The following is a 26,879-nucleotide window of genomic DNA, read 5'->3' as shown; positions in this document are numbered from 1 at the left end:
TTTAAATAACTATTAAGAATAAACAAAGACAACTCCCAAGTTTTCATGGATAAAAGACCAAATGATATTAACAGACACTTGACAGGAGAGGCAATACAAATTGCTAATAACTACTTGAAAAACATTTGTTCAACTTTATAAGTCAAGAGGTACAAATTAAAACAACTTTGGGATGTCACTCCACATTTATCAAAATTCTAAAAATTATGAAAAGGAGCAAAACACAGAGCTGTGGAAGGTGTGGAAAAATTGATAAAAGTCTCAGATGATGAGATTGCCAGTTAGTGGAATCTTTCTGCAAAATAATTTGTTGATTCTCAGGAAATAACCATTTACTTACTATCAATAATTCCAATGATGAGAATATGCTGAGAGTTTTATCTAATTTTAAAAAAAGTTTTCTATTTGTGTTGACATTATTTGTTATTACAAAAAGGATATTATAAGAAGATTAAATGTCAATTACTAAGCTAATTTAATAAATTGTAACACATGCATGTAGTGGAATTCTACAGTGCAATTAAGAATGACAAAAATAAGGAATACAAATTTTTTTTTTAAACTGTGAGATAACACAGAGTGGGAAAAAACAGAACTGAAAGAAGAGAATATCTGCTCATTATAATTATATAAGAGAAAGACTGAACAAGAACAAGGAAGTCCAATAAAGGGCTTATGGAAATGGTTTTTAAAACAGTAATTTGTTTTTTATGTAGATGAAAATAAAGCATGTTTAATTCATTTTATTAATGGTTTGTATTGAATTTTTACTGAATCATTTGCATTTGGAGAAAATAATTTTAAAATAAAATGTTGTCAAGACTTTTGGGGGTTCCTAGCAATGTCTAAATATTGATATCAAAATTATTCCTATTTATTCCATTTAAATATCCTTAAAATTCTGGTTCCCAAATCCTAACAATATTTTATTAACCCTTTTCCTTTGATTTTCTTTTTCTATATTAGAAAGAAATAGCATTGAATTTACTTTTTAAAATTCTCTAAGATTTTTTTAACTTAATCCATACTTTCCTTAGCTTCATTATTCTAAATGATTGCAATCTTACTTTCTGTATTCAGGCTTGTTTGACAATAAGAAAATTTTTTAAATTAGAAGAAACACAGGAAATGTTTGGGGTAAAAACTTTTTGTCTTTCCTTAGTAATGATTTATTACATTTCTAATAGAACTTGAAAAATGTTTGAATGTAACACTTAACAGGTAATGGGATATATACATGGCTGGAAAGATCATTGGGTGTGGTATTCAGAAGATCTGATATTTAGTTCCACTTTGTCACAAACTGTGACTTTGGACAAAGTACTTATCCTCTATGAGCCTTATCTCCTCAGTTTCCAGAGCCAGCATGAGGTAGTGGATGGAGTGCTAGAATTGGAGTTAGGACTGAGTCTGAAACCTGCCCCTGTCACTTACTAGCTGGTTCATAAGCAAGTAACTCAATGTTTCGGAGCTTCAATTTACTCATTTCACATGTTGATAAGAATGCATTCATCACTTACCCCACAGGCTTGTTGGAAGAGGTAAAAGCACTTTGCTAACCTTAAAGCATTATATAGAGGTGAGTTCCCAGTATCTTTAAAATATAAAACTTGGACAAAAAGTTCTCTAAGGTCTTTTTTGATCTTCAATACCATAACTTCTATGAATCTATGTCCTATGCCCAGCACTCATTCAGCCCTATCGCTGGGACTATAAGAGAAACAAAAACAGATACAAAACAGATGTCTGATTTTGGGGAACTAAAAAAAAAATTTTTTTCTATCTCCTTCACTACTTCCCCAGAATCAGAATAATTAAAAAAAAAACCTTGAGGAGTTGGTAATTGATTAATTAATTGGGAAAGAGAACATTAAATAGTGTAGTACCAAGAGTACGCTGGTAAATATTTAACAACTGGTTTTCCAAATACATACACACACACATGTGTACATACATACAAATATACACATATACACACATATGTGTGTATATACATGCATACACGCATATACATAATATGTATGTATATGTGTATGACATACCTTTAGATTTAATTGCATTATTATCATTTTCTCCATGTCTTGGAATTAACAAAACAATAAATCAAGGAACATTTTGTAGCAGTTATTGATTTCTGAGGTGTAAATCCTCACTCTAAAAAGTTAGTAAAGCCAATTTGAGTTGGCTTCAGCACAACCTTGCAAAGGATCCCTTGCCAAAGTAGAACTAAGGCAGGTTCCAACTAATTAGTGTCTGATTGTGACTATCAAATGTACAATGTAATCAATGCAGGCAAAAATCCTCACCCCTCTAAAACGAATGAGCACTTTATAAAACAGCAAAGCATAGAAAACAAAGAAAAGGAAAACAGAACCAAACCTCTACATTCGCTCATGCACTGCAACTTCAAGGCCAATTCTTCCATTTATTTTTCCAGAGACTAATTCTTTGTTTGGGTCTGGGTAACTAGCCAAAGGTTTTCCCTTTTCCCTTGACTTCCTTTCCTTCTTGTCTCTGCTTTTCTGGCAAACCACATTCTTCCTCTATGGGAAATTATCTTCTTTTGGTCATCCATATGTCGACCTAGACCAGGATCACTAAACACTTGACAGCTACAAGCAGCTAACATTTAACAGCTAACAGTGCAAATCAAAAACACACCCAGATACCTGTGGATTCTGAAGGAGTGAATCCAAGCAAGAACTTAAAAAAAAATAATATGAAAGCCACAGCTGTAGAGAGGGCTTAATTCCCAAGGCTGAAGTGGGAAAAGAAACATGCCAGGAATAGCAGAATAACACAGTATGAAATCAAGTCCAGCGTGCATGTATAAAGTATCAAATAGTAATATCCTTAACTTTTTTAAAATGATTTGAAAAGGTTAGAGAATAAAGGAGATGATTTACCATATACATAAGTTCTCTATGACCAAAAACTTCTTAGTTAATAACAAGTTCTTTTCTTCCTATTCTGATTTGACAATAGAAGAGGTAAAAGGACTATATGCATGCTAAAAGGACACCAAGATTTATGCTAGATTATGACTGTGTGTGTGATATATATTCACTGGAGGAGGAAGTGCAGAGCAAATTCATGAAGAGAAACCACAAACTGTGTTCCTACGGGACCTCTTGATAAATTGAGTCTTCCTAAACTCACAGTATCATCTGACACTGGACTTTTTTCAAATTTAAAACCAAGAACAATTTAATCCAATTAAGTTAATTGGCTGGGCTAGAAGCAGTACCTGTGGTGTGGGGGTGCTACGACTTAAAGTGTTCTTGTTGCCTGTTGGTGAGTTGATCAACAATTGGTGGTAGTGATAAGAAAAATAGGCCCCTTCTCCACAATGATTTATTCCGTCAATCCCAGCTGCATTTAATCCCAATACTATATAAACTATTTGAAAAAAATAAGTAAAAAAGGAGTCCTACTATATTCCTTTTAGAACACAAATATGGTTTTGATATCTAATCCAAGGAGAGCAAAAACAGAGAAAGAAACCTATTGTCATATTTTGCCTAATGAATAGTGATGCAAAAAAAAATAAATGAAAGACTATCAAGAAGATTATGACAACATATCACAAAGTTGATCTGTTGAGATTTATATCACTAATGCAGGAATGGTTCAATATCAGGAAAACTATCAGCATAATTGACCATATCAATAAGAATAACAATGAAAATCATATGTTTATCCCAACAGATGCAGAAAAACCCTCGACAAAATAAAGCATCCTTTTCTATTAAAAACACTGGAAAGCATAGGAATCAATGAAACTTTTCTTATAATGATAACTAATATCTATGTAAAACCAAGAGCAAGCATTATCTATAACAGAAATAAGCTTGAAGCCTTCCCAATAAGATCAGAAGTGAAATAAGGATGGTACTTATTGCCATTATTATTCAATATTGTACTAGAAATACTAGCTATAGCAATAAGACAAATAAAAGGAACTAAAGGAATAAAAATAGTCAATGAGAAAATGCATGTGATATGATGGTATACTTAGAGAACCATAGAGAATTAACTAAAAAAAATAGTTGAAACAATTAACAACTTCAACAAAGTTGCAGGATATAAAATAAACCAACACAAATCATCAGAATTTCTATATATTACCAACAAAACCCAGTAAGAGGAGATAGAAAGAGAAATTTCATTAAAATAACTGCAGACAATATAAAGCACTTGGGATTCTGCCTGACTAGACAAACCCTATATGAACACAATCACAAAATACTTTTCACACAAAGACAGATCTAAAAATTGAAGAAATATTAATTGCTGGTCCAATATAGTAAAAATGGCAATTCTACCTGTTAATTTACTCATTTAGTGCCATAACAATCAAACTACCAAAGAATTATTTTATAGAGCTAGAAAAAATAGCAAGAAAATTGATGAGAGTAAAAAGAGTAAAAAGGTCAAGATTATTAAGGAAATCAATGAAAAAAAGTGTTAAGGAAGCTGGCCTAGCAGTTCCAAATTTTAAACTATATTATAAAGTTGTAATCACCAAAATAATCTGGTAATGGCTAAGAAATAGAATGGTTGATGAGTGGAATAAATTGAGCACACAAAACACAGTAGTAAATGACTATTGTAATCTAGTCTTTAATAAACACAAAGATCCAAGCTTTTGAGACAAGAGCTCACTATTTGACAAATATTGCTGGGAAGACTTGAAGGGAATCTGGCAGAAACTAGGCAGAGACCAATATCTCAAACCATACACTAATATAAGGTCAAAATAGATAAATTATTTAGACATACAGAGTAACAATGTAAGTAAATTAGGGGACATAAAAATGTACATGTTAAATCTATGGATAAGGGAGGAATTTATTACCAAAGAAGAGATAGAAAGCATTATTGGATGTACAGTGGGTAATTTTAATTACATTAAATTAAAATGCAGTTTCACAACCAAAACTAATGCAACCAAAATTAGAAGGAAAACAAGAAACTGGGGAGGGGGGGGTGAATTTGCAACAAGTTTTTCTGATAAAGGCTTCATTTCTCAAAAATATAAATGAATGGAAATTTTCAGAAGAAATTAAAGCTATTACTCACATAAAAAATGCTCTAAAGCACTACTGATTAAAGACATGTAAATTAAATCAATTCTGAAATACCACTCCACAGCTATCAGTTTGACTAACATGACAGAAAAGGAAAATGACAAAAGCTGGAGGAAATGGGGCAAAATTGGAATGCTGTGCATTGTTGGTAGAGTTATGAACTAGTCCAACCATTCTGGAGAACAATCTGGAATTATGCCCAAAGAGCTATAAAACTCTCTATGCCCTTTGCCTCTGCAATATCAGTACTAGGTTTGTAGTAGACCAAAGAAGCCAAACAAAATAAAAAAGGACCTACTTGTACCAAAATATTTATAGGAGCTCTTTTTGCAGCAGCTAAGAACTAGAAATAGAGGTTATGCCTATCAATTGTGAGATGGCTGAACTAATTGTAGTATATTGTTGTGATGGAATACTACTCTACCATAAGAAATGATGAGTAGGATGGTTTCAGAGAAACCTTGGAAAACTTGCATGAACTAATGCAAAGTGGAGTGCACAGAGCTAGGAGAACATTGTATGCAGTAAAAAGGATGATCAACCATTAAAGACTTAGCTACCCTGATCAAGACAATGATCCAAGACTGTTCAAAAGGACATGATTAAAATGCTATCCGACTCCAGAGAGAGAACTGATGAACTATGTAAATTGAAACATATTTTTTAACTTTATTTTTCTTGGAGTTGGATTTTTTTGGAGGGGGCGGGGTTCTTTTTAATATGGCTAATTTGGACATACTATTGGTATGACCTCACATGCATCATCAAAATCTAAGTCCTTGTCTTCTCAAGGAGGGGGCAGTGCTAGAAGGGAAGGAAGAATTTGGAAATCAAAAAAATCTTAAAGGATCATTAAAAATCTTTACCTGTAATTGGGAAATATTAAACAAAATGAAAATATTACTTTTAAAAATCTACTTGTGTCCCATTCCTCTTCCCCTTTTCCAGTATCATGGAGACCTTGTCCCCAGGCTACAGAAATTTGCCCTGGCTGACACAAATATTCACCTAATCATAGCCCATCAAGAGTAAAATCCTGTCAGGAGCCATAACCTCCTTCCACCAGCCCCCAAAATTCTAAATTGCTAGTGCTGTGGCAAACAACCATGTAGCACCAGGAGAGACAGGGAAGTCAATAGAGTTGGTCCTTTAACACCATCAGTAAGTTCTGGGGTGAACAGCCCTGGAGCTCTAGAACAGAAAAATTGTAAAAGGCACAGGCTAAAGAACTAAGAAATAGAGGAAACAGGACAGGACAGTGAGGACTGGGGGGGAGGAGGAGGTAGAAGGTGCTATGCTGAAATCCATTTAGCCTAAAAGAAAGAGCAAGAACCTAGCTACAAACAATTCTGACCATCCAAAAGTCATTTGGCACAGAGACTTGGGCTGATGAACAATGACTTGTCCAGCATGAAATGAGACAGAGATTTTTTTGAGATCCATCTCTCAAGGAAATCACAATCAGAGGGCAGGGAATTGAAAAAGTGAAAAATAAAAAAATAATAATAATAAGATCAGTTGGTAAGGGGGTAGAACACTGAAATTACAAAAAAAAAACCCTCAATGACCTTGAATATAAACATATAAATCAACAAGAAAAAAAAAAGGAAAAACAGAAGAAAAACAGTGGAGATAGAGTAAATCATAACAGCATAAAAGAAATAAAAGCAGATGATAAGAATAAGTTTTTGAGGAAAGATAATGAATTTGGTTTTGGAAATGTAGACTTCTAAAATGTTAATGGGATATAGAAGTGGAGATGTACTGCTAGGGAGCTGTAGATGCATGTATGCAGTTCAGAAGGGAAATGAGTGTTTGGAGGCATATGTTCAGAATCCATGTTCATAAAGATGGCAGTTTGAATTCTGAGACTAAGTGAGTTGCCAAATTATAGAATTTAGAATAAAAATATGAAGGAGCTAAGGATAGATACTTGAAGAATACTACCATTAAGAAGTCAAGAATATTACAACTGTTCTATAGAGCAACTGAGAGAATAGTGGTACAGGCTCAATTACAAGGAATTTAAGGATGAAGTTGCTACATGTAATTCGAGTATTCACAACTTTTTTAAAAATAACTTCTTATTGATTTCTTCTGTTTTTCACAGGATCATAGTTATCCCATGTATCTCTCCACTACCCTCTCCCAGAGATCCATGCCATATATGAGTGTTTTTTAGAAAGGAAAAAAAAATCAGCATGACTGATCAATACATTGAACAAGCCCAAAAACATGTACAATGTGTAACACCTGGGGACCACCCTCCTCCATGAAGGGGTGCATTTGTGGTATCCTCTCATCTCTCTTCAATTAAATCTTGCTAGACCTTTATAAGTTTGTCACATTTACATTTGGTTTTTGTTTTTTGGAAGTTCTTTTCATTTACACTATTGTAACTACCATGCATAGATTTTTTTTGTCTCTGCTTACTTCACTGTACATCAGTTCATATTGGTTTTTCCATGTTCCCTCTATACATCACATTCATCATGAGCCAATATTGTACAACAGAGGTATTAAATATGTAGCCAGCTTTAATATTTCACCAGAACCCTGTTAAGGTGGGATCCCTTACTCCGTGATGACCTAAATGAGCAATTTAAGCTATGTAAGCTTAAAACTGCACTGAGACTTTTGGAACACCTGTATTATTTCATTTGATCCTCACAATAATTATATAAGGTAGGTACTCTCTCCATTTTCCAAGGAAGGAAACTGAGGCTAATTAAAACTAAGTGATTTGCTCAGAATCCTAGCTGTCCAAGCTGTCACAATCATAGGATCCAATGGATGATTCAAACTCAGGTCTTTCTGGCTCCAAGTTCTGTACTCTATCCACTGTACTACACTGCCTTCTTAATAGTTATGCACTCCTAAGAAGTGGAATAAAATTGAACTCTCAAAAAAAGTTTCTAAGCCATTCCCCCTCAGTCTATATTCTCAAACTTCTGTTAGCCTCGTATGTAATTTCATATATACCTACTGTCAGCCCTTAAACAAACTCAGTTGACACCAAGCAACTTGGTATCTTAACCACATCTGACTGTCTGCTGACTATATACATTTGACTCATGAGAGATCCTATTCAGTAGACAGGCCAAGCAGACTGACAATTCAATTCAATGGAAATTTATTAAATGCCTCCTATACAAGAGAGTGGGGGCATAGATCTAAGGGAAAAGTTCCCATTGTCAGGGAGCTTAAATTCGATAGAAAGAGTGTAATACATACAGAAAAGTGTACTTGATGCTAATATAAAGAGATCATGAATGTAAAGTGGGAAGTTATATGAGGAGTCTTCTAATCTACCACTCTCATATTACAGTTGAGAAAGTCTGAAGATGTTAACTTGCCCAAAATCACACAGGTAATAAGAAGCAGAGGCAAAAGTTGAACTAGGGTCTTCTGCTCCAAATCCTGTGCTCTTACACCAGGAAATTAAATGTCACCAGCAAACCAGTGTACAGAAAGTAGTATTTCCACATTGTTAAATCTAAAGGGTCACCAACATCAGCAAAATTGGGAAGATGGGCAGTCTTGGGGGTGGGGGAAATCTTGCATAAGATCTTTGTAAAGAGGAGGTTGAAATATGGACCAAATATACATCCAGTTAAGTAGATGTTGAATTAACTGAACTACAATGCTTGACAGTCTCTGGTCCTGTCTTATTTAACATTTATATCAATGATTTTTGTAAAAACAGGAAAGTATGCTTATCCACTAAGGAGATGATAAATACTTTGGGACTAATTTCTCCTGTATTAGAGAATCAGGACATATAAAGATCTGAAAAAAAGAAAACAGAAAAATGTACAAAACTGACAACATGAAATTTACTAAAGATAAATGTACAAGCAAGAAGTCCTATACTTAAGAATTGGGGGCAGGGGGGTTAGGAACTGAACAGATAGAGGTTGAGGGTCTTAATAGTAGTATATGTGAAAACAATTTTTGAATTTTTGTTTACTACAGATCAATATGTCAATAGTTTGACAAGTTGTCAAAAAGGTAATGAGGTGTTTGGGCGCATTAGCAGTCCAGTTGGCAAGAGAAGAAACACTAAATAATACTAAATTTCTCTTAGTCTGACTACACCTCAAGTACTGTGTACATTCTCAACATGATGTTTTAAGAAGGACATTGATAAATTAGAGCACTTTTATAGAAGGATGAATAGGTAGTATGGTATGGAGGTTAAAGAGTTAGGTTTGGAATTAGGAGGACTACAGTTCAAATACTGCCCCAGAGACTCAGATATGATTTGGAACTAGTCACTAATTTCTTTGAGCCTCAGTTACCTCATCTAAAAAATTAGGCAAATAGTAAGCCCAAATTATCAGGCTGTTGTGAGGATCAAATGAGATAATATGTGTAAAACACTTTTCTAACCTTAAATAGCTATATGAATGGGAACCATTATTAGGTGAGGGGTTTGCAAATCATTTCAAATGAAGAATGGTCAAAAAACTAGGAATGTCTAGCCAGGAGAAAAGACATGAGATAAGAAGAAATGATAATTGTCTGAAGGGCTATCGTGGGGAAGAGATATTTGACTTATACTATGTTGCTCCAGAGGGCAGAACTATAATCAACATTTGCAAGTGACTGGGGACAAGGGCAGATTTTAGCTGAACACAGATGGGTTACACTGTACATAAAGTTGGATCCAGGATATGGCACTACACTCAGTCTTCAAAACTATAATTTAAAATTTTCAGTGATGGAAAGTTCACTACTTTATATAATAGCACACACTGATTTTGGAGGTATTTTGAAGTCCACTTTTTTCTACCCATTATGACACTTTTATATATTTATTTGACTTTATGCATGAAAAGCAATCAAAATGGTTTACATGTTTTCTGATATTTAGAGCTGTCCAATAATAGTAGGTGTTGTCTTTTGAAGTAATGGACTTCCCTGCCATGTAAGTGGTTAATCCAGAATTGGTCATTTATGAAGCTGGTAACATATCCTTGATCAGACTCTATGTATCATGCAAGTCATCCTTGCTGCTTTATGACAGAGTGAAGGGAAACACCAAAGAAATTTGTAACATTTCACAAAAATTCCATCTTTGCAAAGCAAAAGTCTGTATTGAAATTCACAGAACAAAGTGAGGTGAGTGGTGGTGAGAAAGACAGTTTATTTCTCCCTAGTATAGCTTGAATCTCATTGTCATAGGTTAAAAAAAGAGACAATTCTTCATTTTGTGTTTGATTCCAGTTTTTTGTCATGTAGTAAAATTAATCAGGAAAGGTCATCCAGTTTAGAGAAAGACTGGATTTCTTATGAAATCATACTATTGTAAAGTTGGAAGGGACGTTAAAGATCAGCTAAAGATGAAAAGCCAGGAACATTCAAGTATACCATCCCTTGTTAGAGTATAATGAAATATCTCCATTACATGATAATTAAATGTACTGAAGAAAAAGATCCATGTCTCTTTTCCACAGATCTTTCAAGAGAGAATAACATTTTGTGACTGACAAAATAATACTACTCTAAAAGATAGAACCAGTGCTTCTGTGTAGTCTGCAAATAAAGTTAAATAGTCCCTGAACTTGCAGAACAACCTACAAGTCAAATAAAGTACCTGTCTTAATATCTCTCTTCATTAAAGTATATTTTTCCACAGAGATTTTAATAAGTTATCCCAAAAGTCTTAATGCAGTTATAAGTTTTGCTTAAAACTTAATAAGACTGGGTACAACTAGGTCATGCAGTGGACAAAGCACTGGCCCTGGAGTGAGGATGAACCTGAGTTCAGATCTGGCCTCAGGCATTCAATAAGACTTTTTAGACACTCTGTACATTACAAAAGCAAAAATAATTATAATAAACATTATAAAGTTTTGCCACAATATTTTTTTAACACAAGGAGATAAAAATCCACAAGATATTCATCTGACCAATGTAAAAGTGTCAGCAACATGTTTTGCCACACCGAGGTAGTCTTGGAATCAGCTTGAGGAACATTGGAATAGAGCATGTTATCAATATAGCTCTTAATGTACTAAAGTTGATATCCACATGTTATATAGTAGCCAGGATGAAATTGAGTCATACTCTTCACATATTAATTAGAATCTTAAGAAATTTTCTTAAAATTCATTGAATGGATGCTCAGTCTCTTGACTGCCACCCTCATATCTTTGTTCCTGAATGCATAGATGGATGGATTTAAGACAGGGGTAATAATAAAATCAAGAATAGCCAGAAATTTATCCACTGGCATCGTAGGGAATGGCCAAACATAGACAAAGATGCATGGGCCAAAGAAGAGGACCACCACACTGATGTGAGCTGACAGGGTAGTGAGAGCCTTGGACAATCCACTAGAAGAGTGCTTTTGAACAGTGACCAAAATGTAAATGTAGGAGATGGATAAGAGAAATACAGTGCCAATGGAGATGAAGCCACTATTAGCTGTAACAATGAACTCCAACTTATAAGTGTCTATGCAAGCCAATTTGATGAACTGAGGAAGGTCACAGTAAAAACTATCAATTTTGTTAGGGCCACAAAAAGGCAGATTTACCACAAAAGCCAACTGGGTCAGTGAGTGTATGAGACCAATGGCCCAAGCAGACATCTGGAGAAAAATGCATGTTCTAGGGTTCATAATAGTCGGATAGTGGAGAGGCTTACATATGGCAATATATCTGTCAAAGGCCATGAAAATGAGTAGCACCATCTCAGTTCCTCCCATTAAATGAATGAAAAATATCTGGGTGATGCATCCTTGGAATGATATGGTTTTGTGCTCATAGAAAAGGTCAGAAATCATCTTTGGAACTGCAACAGTGGAGAGACACATGTCAATAAAGGAGAGATTAGCTAATAGGAAATACGTAGGAGACTGTACTTGAGGGGTAGAAGTCACTGTGAGTATAATGAGGAGGTTTCCCAACACAATGGCAACATAGGAGATGGAGGAGAAAATCAGAAGGAGATGTTGCATGCTCCAAGAACTAAAGATTCCCATGAATACAAACTCTGACACCACTGAGTAATTCAATTTATTCATCAGACTGACTATGATGACACCTGGAGGAAGAAAATGAGGAAGCAATCAGAACAGTTGTTACAAGTTACAAGTGTTTTATATTAAAATTCTAATATTCCATATAGTATATGAAGTTGATGAGGTAGAATCAAGATGATGGAATAATTGTAAAAAATAATAAAGTGAACTCTTCCCCAAAACTCATTCAAACAGATCTAGAAAAGGCACTAATTGAAGTCTGACATGATAAATCCAAGAAAAAGTCACAGTGAATCTTTTTTTTTGCTAATGTTGCCAGAGAGAGACAGAGGTATGTGGACAATGTTAGCCAGTTGAGCCTTGTGCCTGACCCAAATGGGTGACCCCACAGACTCATTGCAGGATATTACAAAAGTAACAGATGCCAGCTGGTAGCTTTGTAGCCCACTGATCAGTTCCAGGTCCCAGATCTAGGGGAAAATGAGGAGGAAACTTGCAACTAGGGGTGGAGTTAGTTCCTTGATAAGGAGCTCTGGGTGATTTAATTGCTAAGAGAGAAATAAGTTCAAAAGCAAATAACAACAGTGTGGTTCAGATCCCAGGATCACAGCATAGTCTGTTTCAGCAACTAGCCCAGCCTGCTGAGTAATAACCAAGATGAGAATACCAGAACAAAGAATAACCTACAATACCATTATTCTGAACCAATGGATTATTCCCAATAGCTCATGGGGGCTGAATCCAAAAGGAGGCTACTGTCAGACCCAAACCCAGGTCAGGAACTTGCAGAGCTCAAACCAGGAGGCATCAATCAGACTTTGCTCTGGTTCAGACCACGTTGGGAATGTTGAGATCTTGAAACAATAATCAGTATCCCCTAAAAAACAGCAATAGGACCAACCCAGACCTTCCCTCCAAAAGTTCACAGAGCCCAGCCCAAATATCGAGTCTGAAGTTAGTAAGTAGGATATAAGAGTAAGCAAAAAAAAAAATCCCAGCACAAAAAGCTGTTTTACTAATAGAGATGCTCAAGATATAAATGCAGAAAAGAAGCCTCAAACACACATACATACAGAGAGAGAGAGAGAGAGAGAGAAAGCTTAGGTACAACTTCAACTAGAATTCCTACAAGTGATGAGGCAAGAATTTTTGAAAGAGTTAAAAATATTTGTATCAGTGAAATGAGAAAGCCAAAGAAAAAAGTATATAAATTGAAAGCTATAGAAGAAAGAATTTTAGGAAATTAACAACTTGTGACAAGAGTTATAAACCTTGTCCAAACAAAAAACTTCCTGAAAACTGTAGTAGACCAAAGAGAAGCCAATGATTCTGTGAAAAAAAAAGAAAATCAAAAGACTGAAAAAATTAATAGAAAATATAAGTTATCTCATAGCAATAAGAACTGATCCAGAAAAAGATGGAGGAGAAAAAATTTGAATAATTAGACAATTGAGTATCACAACTGAAAAAAAAGCCTAAACATCCTTTTTCAATAAATCTTCAATGAAAATTGTCCAGCTCTCTTAGAACCAGAGGTAAAAGTGGAATTAGAAATAATCCACTGGTCACCTCCAAAAAGAAACCCCAAACCCCCATGAACATCTAGAGTTTCCAGGTCAAAGGAAAAATACTTAAAGTTTCCAGAAAAAAAAATAATTCAAGTACCAAAGAGCCACAATCAGGATCACACACTATTTAGCAGCTATCACATAGGAATGGAGAGCTTAGAATACAATATTCCAGGAGGTAACATATGTAAGCATATGGTCAAGACTGACTTTCTAAGAAAATTAAGTATAATTCTACCAAAGATGAATGAACCATTAAAGAAACAGAGATTTCTAAATATTCCTGATAAAAAGGCAAAAGCTATGTAGAAATTGTGAAGTTTAAACACAGGAGTTGAGAAAAACAAACACAAATGAACAATGATAAAAGACTAAACAAAGATAAACTGCTTACTTGAAGTTTATGACATGAGCCCCTCTGAATTCTATCATCCTTAAGAGTCGTAGAGGGATTCTAATTAGAAAAAGTCTGGGAGTAATTCCATTTTCTCAATGACCTTAAGGGAAGAATGGAAACAGAGAAGAAAAGAAATATACTGGTGGAGAGAATAGAAAGAAAGGTTAGGGAAAGTTATCTCAAATAATCTGAGTGCACAATTAAACAACTACACAAACAAAGAAGAGGGAGTTGCAGTGGAGGGGAGTGATTAACACTGGAAATTCCCTCATCTAAACTGGTCAATTAGAAAGGAATACACAAATATACACAGCTGGTTAAAGAAAGATATTTCCTGCAAAAAGGAAATAGGAGAGAAATGGAAGAAGGGAGAAGGGGTAAGAAGAGTAGAATAAAGGAAGAGTTAGTCCTAAGCAAAACAAACTCAAATGAAGGGTGTATAAAAATATTTGTAGTTCTTTTTGAGGGCAAATAATGGTGATCTGATGGGGTGCCCTACATTTGGGAATGACTGAATAAATTATGATATATAAATGAGATGGAATAATATTGTGCTACAGGAAATATGGAAGGGAACTATTTCAGAGAAAAGTAGGAATCATATATGAACAACACAGAAGAAATTGAACAGAAACAGGGGAATAATTTATACAATGACAACAAATGGCAGAGACAAACAACCCTGAAAGAATTATAAACTCTAATCAGTATAATGGTGAACAATGATTCCAGAGGATTAATGATGAAAGGTGCTCCCTACTCCCTGATAAAAAGGTGAAGGACTCAGAACAAAGAATGAGCCATGTTGCTCTGCATATGGCCAGTGTGAAAATTGTTTTGCTTGACTATTAATGCTTGTAATGGTGGATTTGTTTTTCTTTCATTCTCATTTGAAGGACAGGGAGAGTTGGGGTAAGAGGGAGAAAAGATGAATTTCTACTGAACTATATATATATATATATATATATATATATATGTGTGTGTATATATAAATAATATGAATTCCATTTCAATATATTTGTTCATTAGGTTACAAAGTCTAGTCAGTTCTTTTTTATTTTTACTTGGCTCCTGAGGAGTTTAGTAAATGCTACATGTATGTCGATGGATCTGAAACTCTTCAATTCTCTAATTAACCCTATGAAAAATAACCTCACAGCCAACAAACCCAATTTTTCTTATCTAGCTCAACAAGTCCCTTAACCTTGTTTCCTTGACACTGTCCAATATTTTTGCTCCTTTACTTCAGGGCCTATCATTGCTCATTCTGTTATTTTTATTGGAGATGGGCTGTGGAACAACAGTTGAATAGAGTTGTGATGGTTAGGGGAAATGTGGTTTTTGGAATTCTGATTGGTTGAATGAGATAATGTATTTTTTATGCTTTGGAAACACTAAAGTGCTATGTAAATATAATATTTTTTTCTAGCCATCAATAAGAGCTTAGTAAATGTTTGCTATGTTCTAGGAACTGTATACAAATATAATCACTGAAAAAATCTCTATTCCTAGGGAGCTTGTATTCTAATGAAAGTCAGGGATTCCGTGAATGGAGAGAAGATGCCAATAGTGAGAGACTTTGTGAAAGTAAGATTAACAAGATATAGAAATTAAGGGGATATTAGAATTGAATGAGAGGGAAGGATCAAAGATATCTGCAAAAGTGCAAACCTAGGTGCCTGAAAGGATGGTGTTGCCATCAACAAAAATAGTGAAATAACTCATTATCCATCTTTCTTTATATTCTCTTCACTCAGCAGGTATTAAGATACTAGTGAGTGGGTAGCACCATGGTGCTGCTAAACTCCACAATTTCCTCAATTGTATCAACCATCTTTTTTGTAAAGCAAGTCAACAAAATATAGTTAACATTTTTTTTAAAAAAGGCATAAGAAAAATGGCTTCAAAATAGAAAGAATATATGATGAAGCATGTTTAAAAGGTCAGTAGTTCTGATTCTAACACACCAGTGATGCTTAAAACCACCTTGTTAATAAATGCCCCTCTCCCCAAAACACTAATACTTTATTAGCAGTTCTTTGAAATTACTACTTGTGTCTCTTGTAGGCCTCTCAAACTCAACATGAACAAAACAGAACTCATAATCTCCCCAAATTCATTCCTCCTACATGATTTCCTATTTGTGTAGATGATGCCACCATCCTTTCAGGTTCCCAAATAGGAACTTTGGAGGAAGCCTTGATATCCCCTCTCCTTCAACCTCCATGCTCAATCAATTATCAAATCTTGTCATTCCACCTCCCCAAAATCTCTTGCATTGGTCATCTTTTTTACAGGCTTAGAAGCCCTCAATTGGTTCAGTACTTAATTATCTGTTAGTGGTACTGTTGAAATAGTTTTCTAATTTGCCTCTCTGTCTCTAATTTCCCCCACTAATGCACATTCCACACAATTAATAAGTTAATACAGGCAAAATGTATGTCTAACTATACTGCTGGCTTTCTAGTGTTCAAATTGATTAGAGAAATGCAAGTTAAACAACCTTCAGATATCATTTTATACCTATCAGATTGGCTAAAATGACTGAAGGAGAAAATGACAAATGTTGGAGGGGATGTGGAAAAATTGGGACACTAATTCATTGTTTGTGGAACTGTGAACTGATCCAACCATTTTTGAGAGTCATTGGAAAAGTTATTAAACTGGTTATATCCCTTGATCCAGCAATTTTGCTACTAGATCTGTTTCCAAAGATGATTAGGGAAAAAGGAAAAGAACCTATGTGTTCTAAAATATTTGCAGCAGCTGTCTTTGTAATGGCAAAGAACTGGAAATTGCAAAGATGTTCATTAATTGGGGAATGGCCAAACAAGTTGTGGTATATGATCATGATGGAATGCTACTGTACTATAAGAAAGGATGAGCTCAATCATCTTAGAACAACATGGATAGACTTGCATGAAGTAATGAAGAACAAAATGAGCAGAGCCAAGAAAATGTTGTATTTAATAACAAGAAGATTGTTTTAAGGACAACTTTGAGTAAATAAGTCATTTTAACCAGTACCGAAACTCAAATTAATTACAAAAGACCTATGAAGGAGGTTGCTATCTGCATCCAGAGAGATAACTGATGAATAGAAGTATGCATAGAATGATTTTACACTTTTATACATATATTTATTTACATACAAATATATTTGTGTCTAATAGTAGCCATCTCTAGGGTAGAGAGGAGGGGAAAAAAGCAAGGAAGAAAGTTTTATGATAACGTTATTATATAATTAAAAGGAATAGTAAGTTTTACATAATAGATTTGCAATTTCATGCACAATCATCTTTTTTAAAAATTCTACTATGTTATGGAAATGCTTGTTTATTTCATAAATTAAAAACAAAATTTAAAAAAGACGACTTTTAACGACCTTAGTGTAAACAATGAGCTTAGGCTAAATTGAAATTTAAAGTTTCTACAATAAGGTTCTCATCTACCTTTCCAGTCTTATTTTGTAACACTTTTTGTTCTAGTCAAACTACTCCACTAGGTTCTCACCATCATGACATCATGACTTCTCTTCCCTACATGCCTTTGACTTAATGATAACTTACATCTGAAATGCACTCCCACTTTTCCTCAGTCTCATATTATCCTTATCTTTCCTTGAAGCACAGATCAGATGCCACTTCTTACTTGAAACCTTGCTTTATTCCACCATTTATAAGAAAACTCTCCCCTCTTAAAATACTTTATATTGCTTTGTATATTTCTATTTATTTATAATTTGTTTCTCCCAATACAATTTTTAAATAATTGAGAACACTAATTGTTCATTTTTTGTCTTTAAATCCTTACATATATTAGGTGTTTAATGAAGATTTTTTAAAATTGTAATGAATGAATACGTAAACAACTGTGCTGTCACAACTATATATGTACATATATAACACGTTTAACTCATGTAACACATACCCTGTTAGAAATTCTTCTGTAACTATTACCCCATCTTCTTGATCCTCTCCCTGGGCTGCAAGCTCAAATGCCCAAATAAAACTATTCATAAAACCAGAGACCTTCCCCAGCCCATATATATAGAATGCCTCCACCTTTCTTCCAGAATATCCTACAGACTGTCAACTATAAAATACCTTGCTCAACTATCATCCACAAGTCAAAATACTTGGGAGTTTTTATATCTTATGCTATCCTATATTAAACTCCAGTCCATTTGGAATTTTTAATGAGTTACAAGGTTTAAAGAACTTTCTTGTAACAAAAAACACAGCCTCAGACCTTCTTCCATTTGAACTAAGTTTGATATCATAGCTCTAGCAAGGGACTTGAGCACTGGATATGAAGTAAATCCTGTTGGAAAATGGTAGTATGGTTCATACCATGTCTATTTTTTTTTTCATTTTTTAAGGATTGATGGAATACAAGGTACTAGTAAGTATTTATACTCTGCAACCTTACCACCTTCTAACTTATTTCATGAACCCTTCTGTGCAGTGATTCTTTAAGAATAACCCATGAATCCCTGGAGGTCCCTAAAATCCTGTAAGGGATTCCATGAGGTGAAAATTATTTTCATAATGATACTAAGGTTCTATTTATCTATTAAAATGTTCCTCTATTTTTTAATTACATGTATTTATGAGGCAAGATTGTCTTTATTTACTTCAACCAAACCAACATATCATGACATGGGAATGCAAAAGTAGATATGAGAATTCAATTATTTCCTATTAAATGAGACATTAAAGAGATTTTCAAAAACATGTTAAACAGTGCAACTCTACTCACTAACTTTTGTTTTAGAAAATAGTTATTTTCCATGAAGATATTATTTTAAGATATAATTGATTGTTATTTTAAATGAATAAATGTATGATTTTTAAATTTGTTTCAATTTAATTTTAATTTATGTTTTAATTTTTATTATGGTAAGTCTAGATAAGCATAACCAACATAAACAAAAGTTGCTTGATGAACTCAATAATTTTTAAGAATATAAAGGTTTTTGGTCTTAAGAGCAAAAAGTTTGAGATATACTGCTCTTCTCCAATGATATTAGAATGCATTGTTCCAAAAACATGCAGTTCCTTGACCCATTTTATCAAGACATTCCTTTGCCTAATATCCAGTGCCCTGGCTACTTCCTATCTGAGTTCTGTCCAAACATCTAGGACCAGCTAAAATTCCTCCATGAAGTCTCTTTCCTGGATGCTTCACTGTTCAATGATTGTCCCTTCCTCTAAACTCCTGCAGTATTTTTGTATGTGCCATACCATACCTTTGTCTGTTAGAACATGTCTTCTCTTTTTCATATGTATTCCACCTCATAAAACCCCATTTTAAGCTCCTTGTGATCAAAAGTATGCTTTGATCTTCTTTTCATTCACCTATCCCCCTTCACAGTGATCTGCATATATCTAGTTTTCCATAATTGTTCTTGTACAAAGTAAATTATAATTTAATTGATAAGGAAAAAAGGAAGTGGAAGGAGGAATTTAGTGTAAGGGAAATTAGGTGGAGAGAAAGATGGAGAAAAAAGGAACACCCTGAGAGAGAAGTTAGAAGAAATAAGAGGAAGGGATCAATAAAACATGCAAGTTTAAACAAAACTATGCATATGCTAAATGACTGATTAGATAAAAATTTTCTTTAATGTTTTTCAAGTTCTCCAACCTGAGCATTGATCCTAACTCTGTTCCAAATTTGAAGTCCATAGATAAAGTTGCAAATAAGGTTCCATTTAGTTAGGCAATTTAGAGGACTCAGCTACTGTCCTTAAAAGAGCTTTAAGACATGTAACTCTCACAGAATACTTAGGCTGACCAATGCCTGATTTGCTATCTAATTCACTCCTGGTACAATAACTTCAATAGGTGATATAGCCCCCTTCAATCCTTCATGTGATCTTATGCCCTAAAACACATCTTGCTTCAGACTTTACCATACTGTCAGGAGTTTATACAATCTATATTCAATGAGGATGTTACAGAATCACAGAAGCTCAAGTTTGAAAGGCATATAAGTCCATCTACCAACCTATAAAGATATAGCAATATTCTAGATAGTATCTCCAAATGGTTATTCCCCCTTTTCTTTTAAAAACTCCAGGACAATCGAGTGTATTACCTCTTAGGATATACCAGTCCACTTCTGTTTAGCTCTATTTTGAACACGTAAATGTGATCTGAATAGAGATGAGGATGGCAGGTCTATCATTACCATCATTCAGGATACCCTTTGTTAAATATAAACTAGGATCCTAATAGTATTTTGGTCACAATGTACAACTAGCAGCTTATATTGAGTTCACTGTCCTCTACATCCCACAGGACTTTTTTGCAGGAATTATCTAGCCACAATTCTCCCTTTCTGTGACAATTGTTTACCTCAAACACAAGATTTTATCTTCATCCTGCTGAAGGTACATTTTAAATTAGATAGCCTATTATGCTAGCTTTTTGAGAACTTTTGGCAATCCATCTCTTTGTCACTTTTTGACATCTTCACAATTGACAACCTTGCCATCAGGTTTGGGGGAAAGATCTCTGGATCTGGAGTTAAGGGATCTGGGCTTGAATCCTACCTCTTTCTAATAATCTGGCAAGGACTTTGTTAAATCAAGAACTTTCCAGTGAAGCATTTTCATTACTACATGTCCCTTTTTAAAAATTTTCCCAAGTTACAGCTTTCTCTATTAAGTCTTTATGTTAATATTTTCACTTCAGCTTATGCTTCTTCTTCTACCTCAGTGATCATCACATGTCTCTATTAATTATTTGTTTCTGTATTGTATATAACAATAGTTTAGCTTTTTAAACTGACTGAGCAATAACACATGGAAGCAGCTGGTGCCACAGCAAACAGAGTGCTGAATCTAGAGTCAGGAAGACCTGAATTCAAATCTGCACTCAGATACTATCTAGCTGTAAGTAATTTAATCTTTGTTTGCCTCAGTTTTCTTAATTTTAAATTGTGAATAATAATAGCATCTACCTCATAGAGTTATGACAATAAAATGAGATATTTGTTGTCATTGTTTTAAAGCACTAAGACCTGTGCTTGACACATAGTATGTGCTAAATAAATACTTATTCCCTAACACACTGAGTAGTTCCTGATGCATTTTTTTCCCCACTGACTTTTCTTATAGCTAGGCGAATGAGACAAATCAGTAACAAGAATCCTATTGGAATGTTAATATCACCTGGATATATGTGTTTATGAGTTTCTCTGTGTGTGCTGTGTATACACTCATTCTACTTCTCTCTCCATACTCTCCCTATGTGATATTTCCTTCTTGTTTTTATCCTTTATCAAAACCTACCTAACAAATAAAACTATGGTTAAAAAAAAAGTACTACAAAATGACCATTGGCTCACTTATTTCAAACAATAGTCAATACAGAGGATTACAACAACCCCTAAATTTTTTTAGTTTGAAGGTTTAACAGGAATATGCTCCCTATCATTTTAGAATCTATGCAACTGGTGACCAATAACTATAGAAATCTCATGAAATAGTACTTTTAGTTCTAGGACCAGATAGTGTAGCCACAAATGAATGGGACCCAACTATACCCACCAATTTTTGTGTTAATCTTTCCAATTAGGAGAACAAATGATATCTTAAACCTTTCTACTACATTTGTGATTTGGTTAGTGACTTCTACCAATTAGCCCAATGCCCTTGCCTCAAGTCACCTCTTCAATCTGCTCAGATATTCTGTAAGACACATAGAACAGGTGAAAAAGAATTTCAATGTGATACAGTATGACATAAAGTAATAAGAGGTTTATTTGGTTCACCAACTTTCATCAATAAAGCTCAGACTAAAACCTCAGAGATAGAGTTCACACTCCTTAGTTTCACCACAACCACCACCAATGCCCCTTCTCTATTCTCCATCCCAATTTTGTTCCCTAGCTGATCTCTATGACTCACCAGGCAATTACAGACAGTCTTCAATTTTCTGTAACCCCAATGTGGAGCAAACATGTGTGCTTCTCTCCAAATACTCTTTCCCCAAAATTGAAATCCTCTCCTCAGAACCTGAATTTTCAATATCTTCTTTACCTTTTGGGTGCAGATGATCTGTAGGCATTTGCATAGGGTTATACTATTTCCAAACCATATTGGCATGATGGCAGGGAACGAGGGAATTGTCCCCCAAGGTGTTTGAAAATATACCGTTCATACTTCAATTCTTTGTTATGTGAAACAAAAAATTTACTTGACTTCAAATACCATGCACAAACCTACTTGTATCCAACCTCATATAAATTCTGACATATCCCTACATGCCTTATGCCCATCCCCCAGGTTACCTTATCACAAATCACAGCAATCTAAAGTTTGGGATAAAGAGGAACTCAGTTTGCAACTGAGTTCCATTAGGTCACAAGAGAATCTTGATTTGGTTCATATCTTCTATGAAAACTCTCTGAATCCATCCTCCTACACCTTTAAGTAGAATGGGAAGAGGGGGCAGATTCAACCCCAAAGACCTGAAGTCCTCAAAATTTTCAGACAGTCCTTTTATGAAAAAGGACACCTTAAAGCAGTAGAGGACCATTTCAGTCCCTACATGGGTGTTCCCAAAAGCCCCTGAAACTCCTTGGTGACACAGAATATCAGTCTTGTAACATAAATCAAACTGGTAAGAAAAGTTGTGCAGGTCACTTGACTTAGCCAAACATCGCAGGGTATTCTTGTGACCACTAAGCTGCAAAGTTCTCTGTAAATCCTTCCAATAGTCACAGGAATGAAACTAATCCATAGCTTCTTTCCATTATTTCATCTCTCCCACCTGTCTGGAGTAAGGACAGAGGACAGCCATATTTTCCAAGATTCCTGGTGTGCTCTTAAAGAAATAAATATTCTCTAGAAATATTGAAACAGTTTGACTTCTACTCTAACACAGTAATTGGAGATCAATGACCAACTGATGTAGTGACCAACTGATGCAGTCCTGGTGTGAGAGAGGCCATGGTATAACCACCATGGGGATTCTGTCTTTGAAACACTTTCTGTTTCCCAGTTTCTGAGAAAATAATTGTGAAAATTTGGTTCAGAGATTCAAGGAATAGGAGAGGAAAGAATTGGGAATTAGAGAGAACATTTAACTAATAAGATTTGAGTAATTAGGACCTGGTTCTGCTACTGATTTGCTATATAATCTTTTTGGGGTCAAAGAACAAACTATATGATGTGTTCAAATCCTGTCTGCCACTTAAAAGCTGTGTTCTTAGACACTCCTATAATCCTTCAGGACTTCTCTTTCTCCATCTGTAGTTCCTTCAATTTTATGTTCTCTTATTATCTGCCTGTCTAGAAAAGCTACTCAGATTACTATAAATCAATCTTTAACAAGCATTCTGCCCACTTTTGAATACCATTTTATTATCTTCTTAATCATTTCCACAGGATAAGAAAAAAAAAAGGCATTCAGCCTTACACAAATATAAAAGATGCATTACCTAATGAAAAGATTACAGTTTTATGCATGCATTTCTTTACATTTTAATTCTATACTTAATTAATCCACCCACCCCCCACATTGGCATAGCATTAGGCAACTGTGGAAAAAGAAGAGATCAAGTTTAATCATATACAAAGCCAGTCCATGACACACTATGAAGTAGAAAATTGTTTTTGACATCCCTATTTTTTTAATCTTTCTTTCCCCCTCCTCCAACTCTTCATCCTATGTATTCATGATGTCCCTTGGTTATTTAGGTGACCCTCTTAAGACTTTCCTTCTGTATCTCACCTTCCCCAGATAGAACTCTTTTTTCAAAGAACCTGTTTGGTATAGTGGAAATTTCAATAGATTTTCAATCAAAAAATCTAGTTTACCACTCCAGATCTGTTATATAGATGCTCTGTGATCTTAGTCAAGTTATTTTGCTTCTCTGGGTGCCAGCTTCCTCAATGATATCTAAGATCTCTCTTATCTATAAATATATGAATAAGCCTATGTTCTCTGAGCCTATCATCTATAAAACTTAGCAATTGGGTCACATGATCTATAAAGTAATTGTTCCCTTCAAATTATGAGGTTATGGTCTTACAATTCTATGATCTTTGATCCATGACTTTTCCCAACTTTATCTTAACAAGAAAAAACCAAAACATAGTTGTGTTGTGCCTCTTACACACTATTCTCTACTTTCAGCAAATCTTATGAACCCAAATAGTTAATGAGTTCTTGCATTGTTTCAGGGTTGGTATTAGCCATTCCCCCTGAACACAGCTGAATATAACATTAAGTTGTTAAACATGGCCTTTAAGAGGCAACTCGCAATTAAAGGGAGACTGAGACTGAGAACTAGACATGGGTAGGCACCTTATGGGGAGCTCTCTGCCGGGAATGAAATAAACACAGGACAAGAAAAAAGAGGAGCTTTCTGGTGATGTGGAAAGGCCTCAGCATTCCATCTCCACTGTTGCACATTGACTACCAATTTCACTGTATCACTATTGGCTGTCATTCAAGTCCTCATTTGCATAATCCTTTCCAGTTAGGTAAGGTTACCTAGGAGAAGAGGAAACCATTCCCCAGAGACTTCAACCCATGCCCCACCCACCACCTGCCACCCCAACATTGCTAAACTTTTCAAACCTCTCAAATACCCAAGAAGATTTGAAGGGGATACTATATCATATGAAGGTATGGGAATGAGAGTAGGTTCAACAGGGTTTATGCCCACTGGGCTGGGTTAAATTGAGAATATCTCAAGGTAAAGCACTAGGCCCCAAGACAAAGATAAATGGTGAAAGCACTGGAAATGGAAGAAAACAGAGTGAGATTGGCTTGAACTGGAAGAGTGAGTGTGATATAAGCATTGATAATGAGAGTTATGGAGAGTGGTTAATAGAGAATTGTGTGACATAAGAACTATATACAGAGGATCTATCCAAAGGAGGAAGTGGTCCCTTTAAATTTAAGCATGCTGGTGCAAAACCCCATACAAGCTACTGGTCTGAGTTTGAAGTTCCATTCCTACTCTGAGAGTCTCTGATTATGTGAACTCAGTGGAATGACTTTTATGGGAGGAATTAAAGAGGCCAAGGCAGTAAATATTAGTACATAGAAAACTGGCTTGAAGTCAGGGAGATTTGAATTCAGTTTATACTTCTGATCCATGTTGAATGTCAGAGCTTGAGCAACAACAACACTTTACTTCTCTGGTCTCAGCCAGCTCTCAAGTACTAAAAGTAGTAACACAGGTAGCAATCCACACTAGACAAAAATGTTTCCTCATAGGGAACTCTCTATACTCATGAAATCACAGGTCATCTTCCAGTCTCCCCAGTACTTACCTAGCTTACAGGCTTATAGACTCACTTAAAAACTGGAATATTCACTTCTTACATTGACATATATATAAAGAATATTTGTATCATGCAAATTAGAAAGATGATCTTACATTTACTAAATGTCAGTTATTCTCTTGGTAACAGTGGTGAAAGGAGGGAGAGTTTGGCCAGTAAGAAATAGATGGAAGAGTGAGTATAAGTGAGTATCAAAAATCATAGTGAACATATGAAAGCATTCCCTGCTTGAGGCAGATTTTAAAAATAAAAGTAAATAAGAGGAACAAAAAGAGGAGAATCTTTATCTCCCAAAAAGCAGAGACACAGAAGTATAAACTCAATTAACAGAGTAATTTTTTTCCATCCATTAATTTAGTTGATATTGCTAATACCGACAGGTAGAAATTAATGAAGTAATAAGAATTATGGAAAGTAAAAGTATATGTTTTGCTTGTTTTACCAGTGACTTCAGGGAGCCCAAGGTTACATGTATTGGAGAAGCTATATTTAACTTTGTATATTTGTTAAAAGAGTTTTAATTTTTAATTGTTCAGTTTTAGAGGGGGCATTGCAAAAAAAAGAGAATAAATGCTGAGAGATAGAAAGAAACAGAGACAGAAACAGAGAGAGAGATGAATGAATTTAGTTTTTTTTTAAAGAAAGTGGTAGAATGACAAAACAGTAGGGGAAAGAAAGAAAGATAAATGAAATATACAGAATTAGAAAGGACAAAGGAAAGAAAGAACCACCTGAAAAGAAAAGCCAGTGGGAATACAGTAGGCTAAGAAACAGAAAACAGGATGGAAATAAGAGGTCTTATCAATGACTGCCTTGTGAAAGAGGGACTTGAATTCTATATATATCCAGAAGACAGAAATGGAAGAAATGAATATGTCACAGGAAGTTACAGATGTCAGTCAATTATAAAAAGGATTTTCTGTACAAAGGATATTGAATACTGCCAAGTAGGAAGTGAGTAACCCTCCACTGAAAATGGGAGGATCATAGCCCCAATAACTAATGAAGCTAGTACTAAATGCTGGAGCAAGCTTTATGAACTGATCTCTGTTGCTACCTTTTGTTGTTGTTGAGTCATTTCTGTCCCATTCAACTCTTTGTGACACCATTTTGGAATTTTGGCAAAGATACTAAAGTAGTTTGCTATTTCTTTCTTTAGCTCATATTACAAATGAGGAACTAAGGCAAACAAGGTAAAGTGATTTGCCCAGGGTCACACAGCTAGTAAGTGTCTAAGGCAAGATTTGAACTCATGAAGATGAGTCTTCCTGATTCCAAGTCCAGGGCTCATCCATTGTGCCACCTAGCTGCCTTCTGTACCACCTGGTTGCTACCTTCCTTAGCCTTAAATCATACACCAAAGCAAATTAAAAGATAAGCTTTATAGAAATGCCATTATTCCAAAGGATATCTTCAAATTTCACATATGCAGAATAAAATAAATTTTAAAAAGAAATAATTTATTGATTCTTAATACAGTATAAATTTAATTTCACTATAAGGAATCAAACCACGAGGTAAATTC

At 34.8% G+C, this 26,879-nt stretch overlaps 1 protein-coding gene across 1 annotated transcript; it reads right to left on the bottom strand.

Moving 5' to 3' along the window:
• Positions 1-11,184: 11,184 nt before the first annotated feature.
• LOC114028353 (olfactory receptor 4F6-like) lies at positions 11,185-12,135 on the bottom strand. Its single transcript, XM_027842602.1, has one exon. It carries the CDS (start codon positions 12,121-12,123, stop codon positions 11,185-11,187), a length of 939 nt encoding a protein of 312 aa, XP_027698403.1. The 5' UTR covers positions 12,124-12,135.
• Between the last annotated feature and the right edge of the window lie 14,744 nt (positions 12,136-26,879).

This window comes from Vombatus ursinus, unplaced genomic scaffold (genome assembly GCF_900497805.2).
Source record: "Vombatus ursinus unplaced genomic scaffold, bare-nosed wombat genome assembly UNPS02014880.1, whole genome shotgun sequence".
NCBI classification, from domain to species: Eukaryota; Metazoa; Chordata; class Mammalia; order Diprotodontia; family Vombatidae; genus Vombatus; species Vombatus ursinus.
The sequence above is the reverse complement of the archived record's forward strand: the minus strand, read 5'-3'. Positions and strand labels throughout refer to the sequence as shown.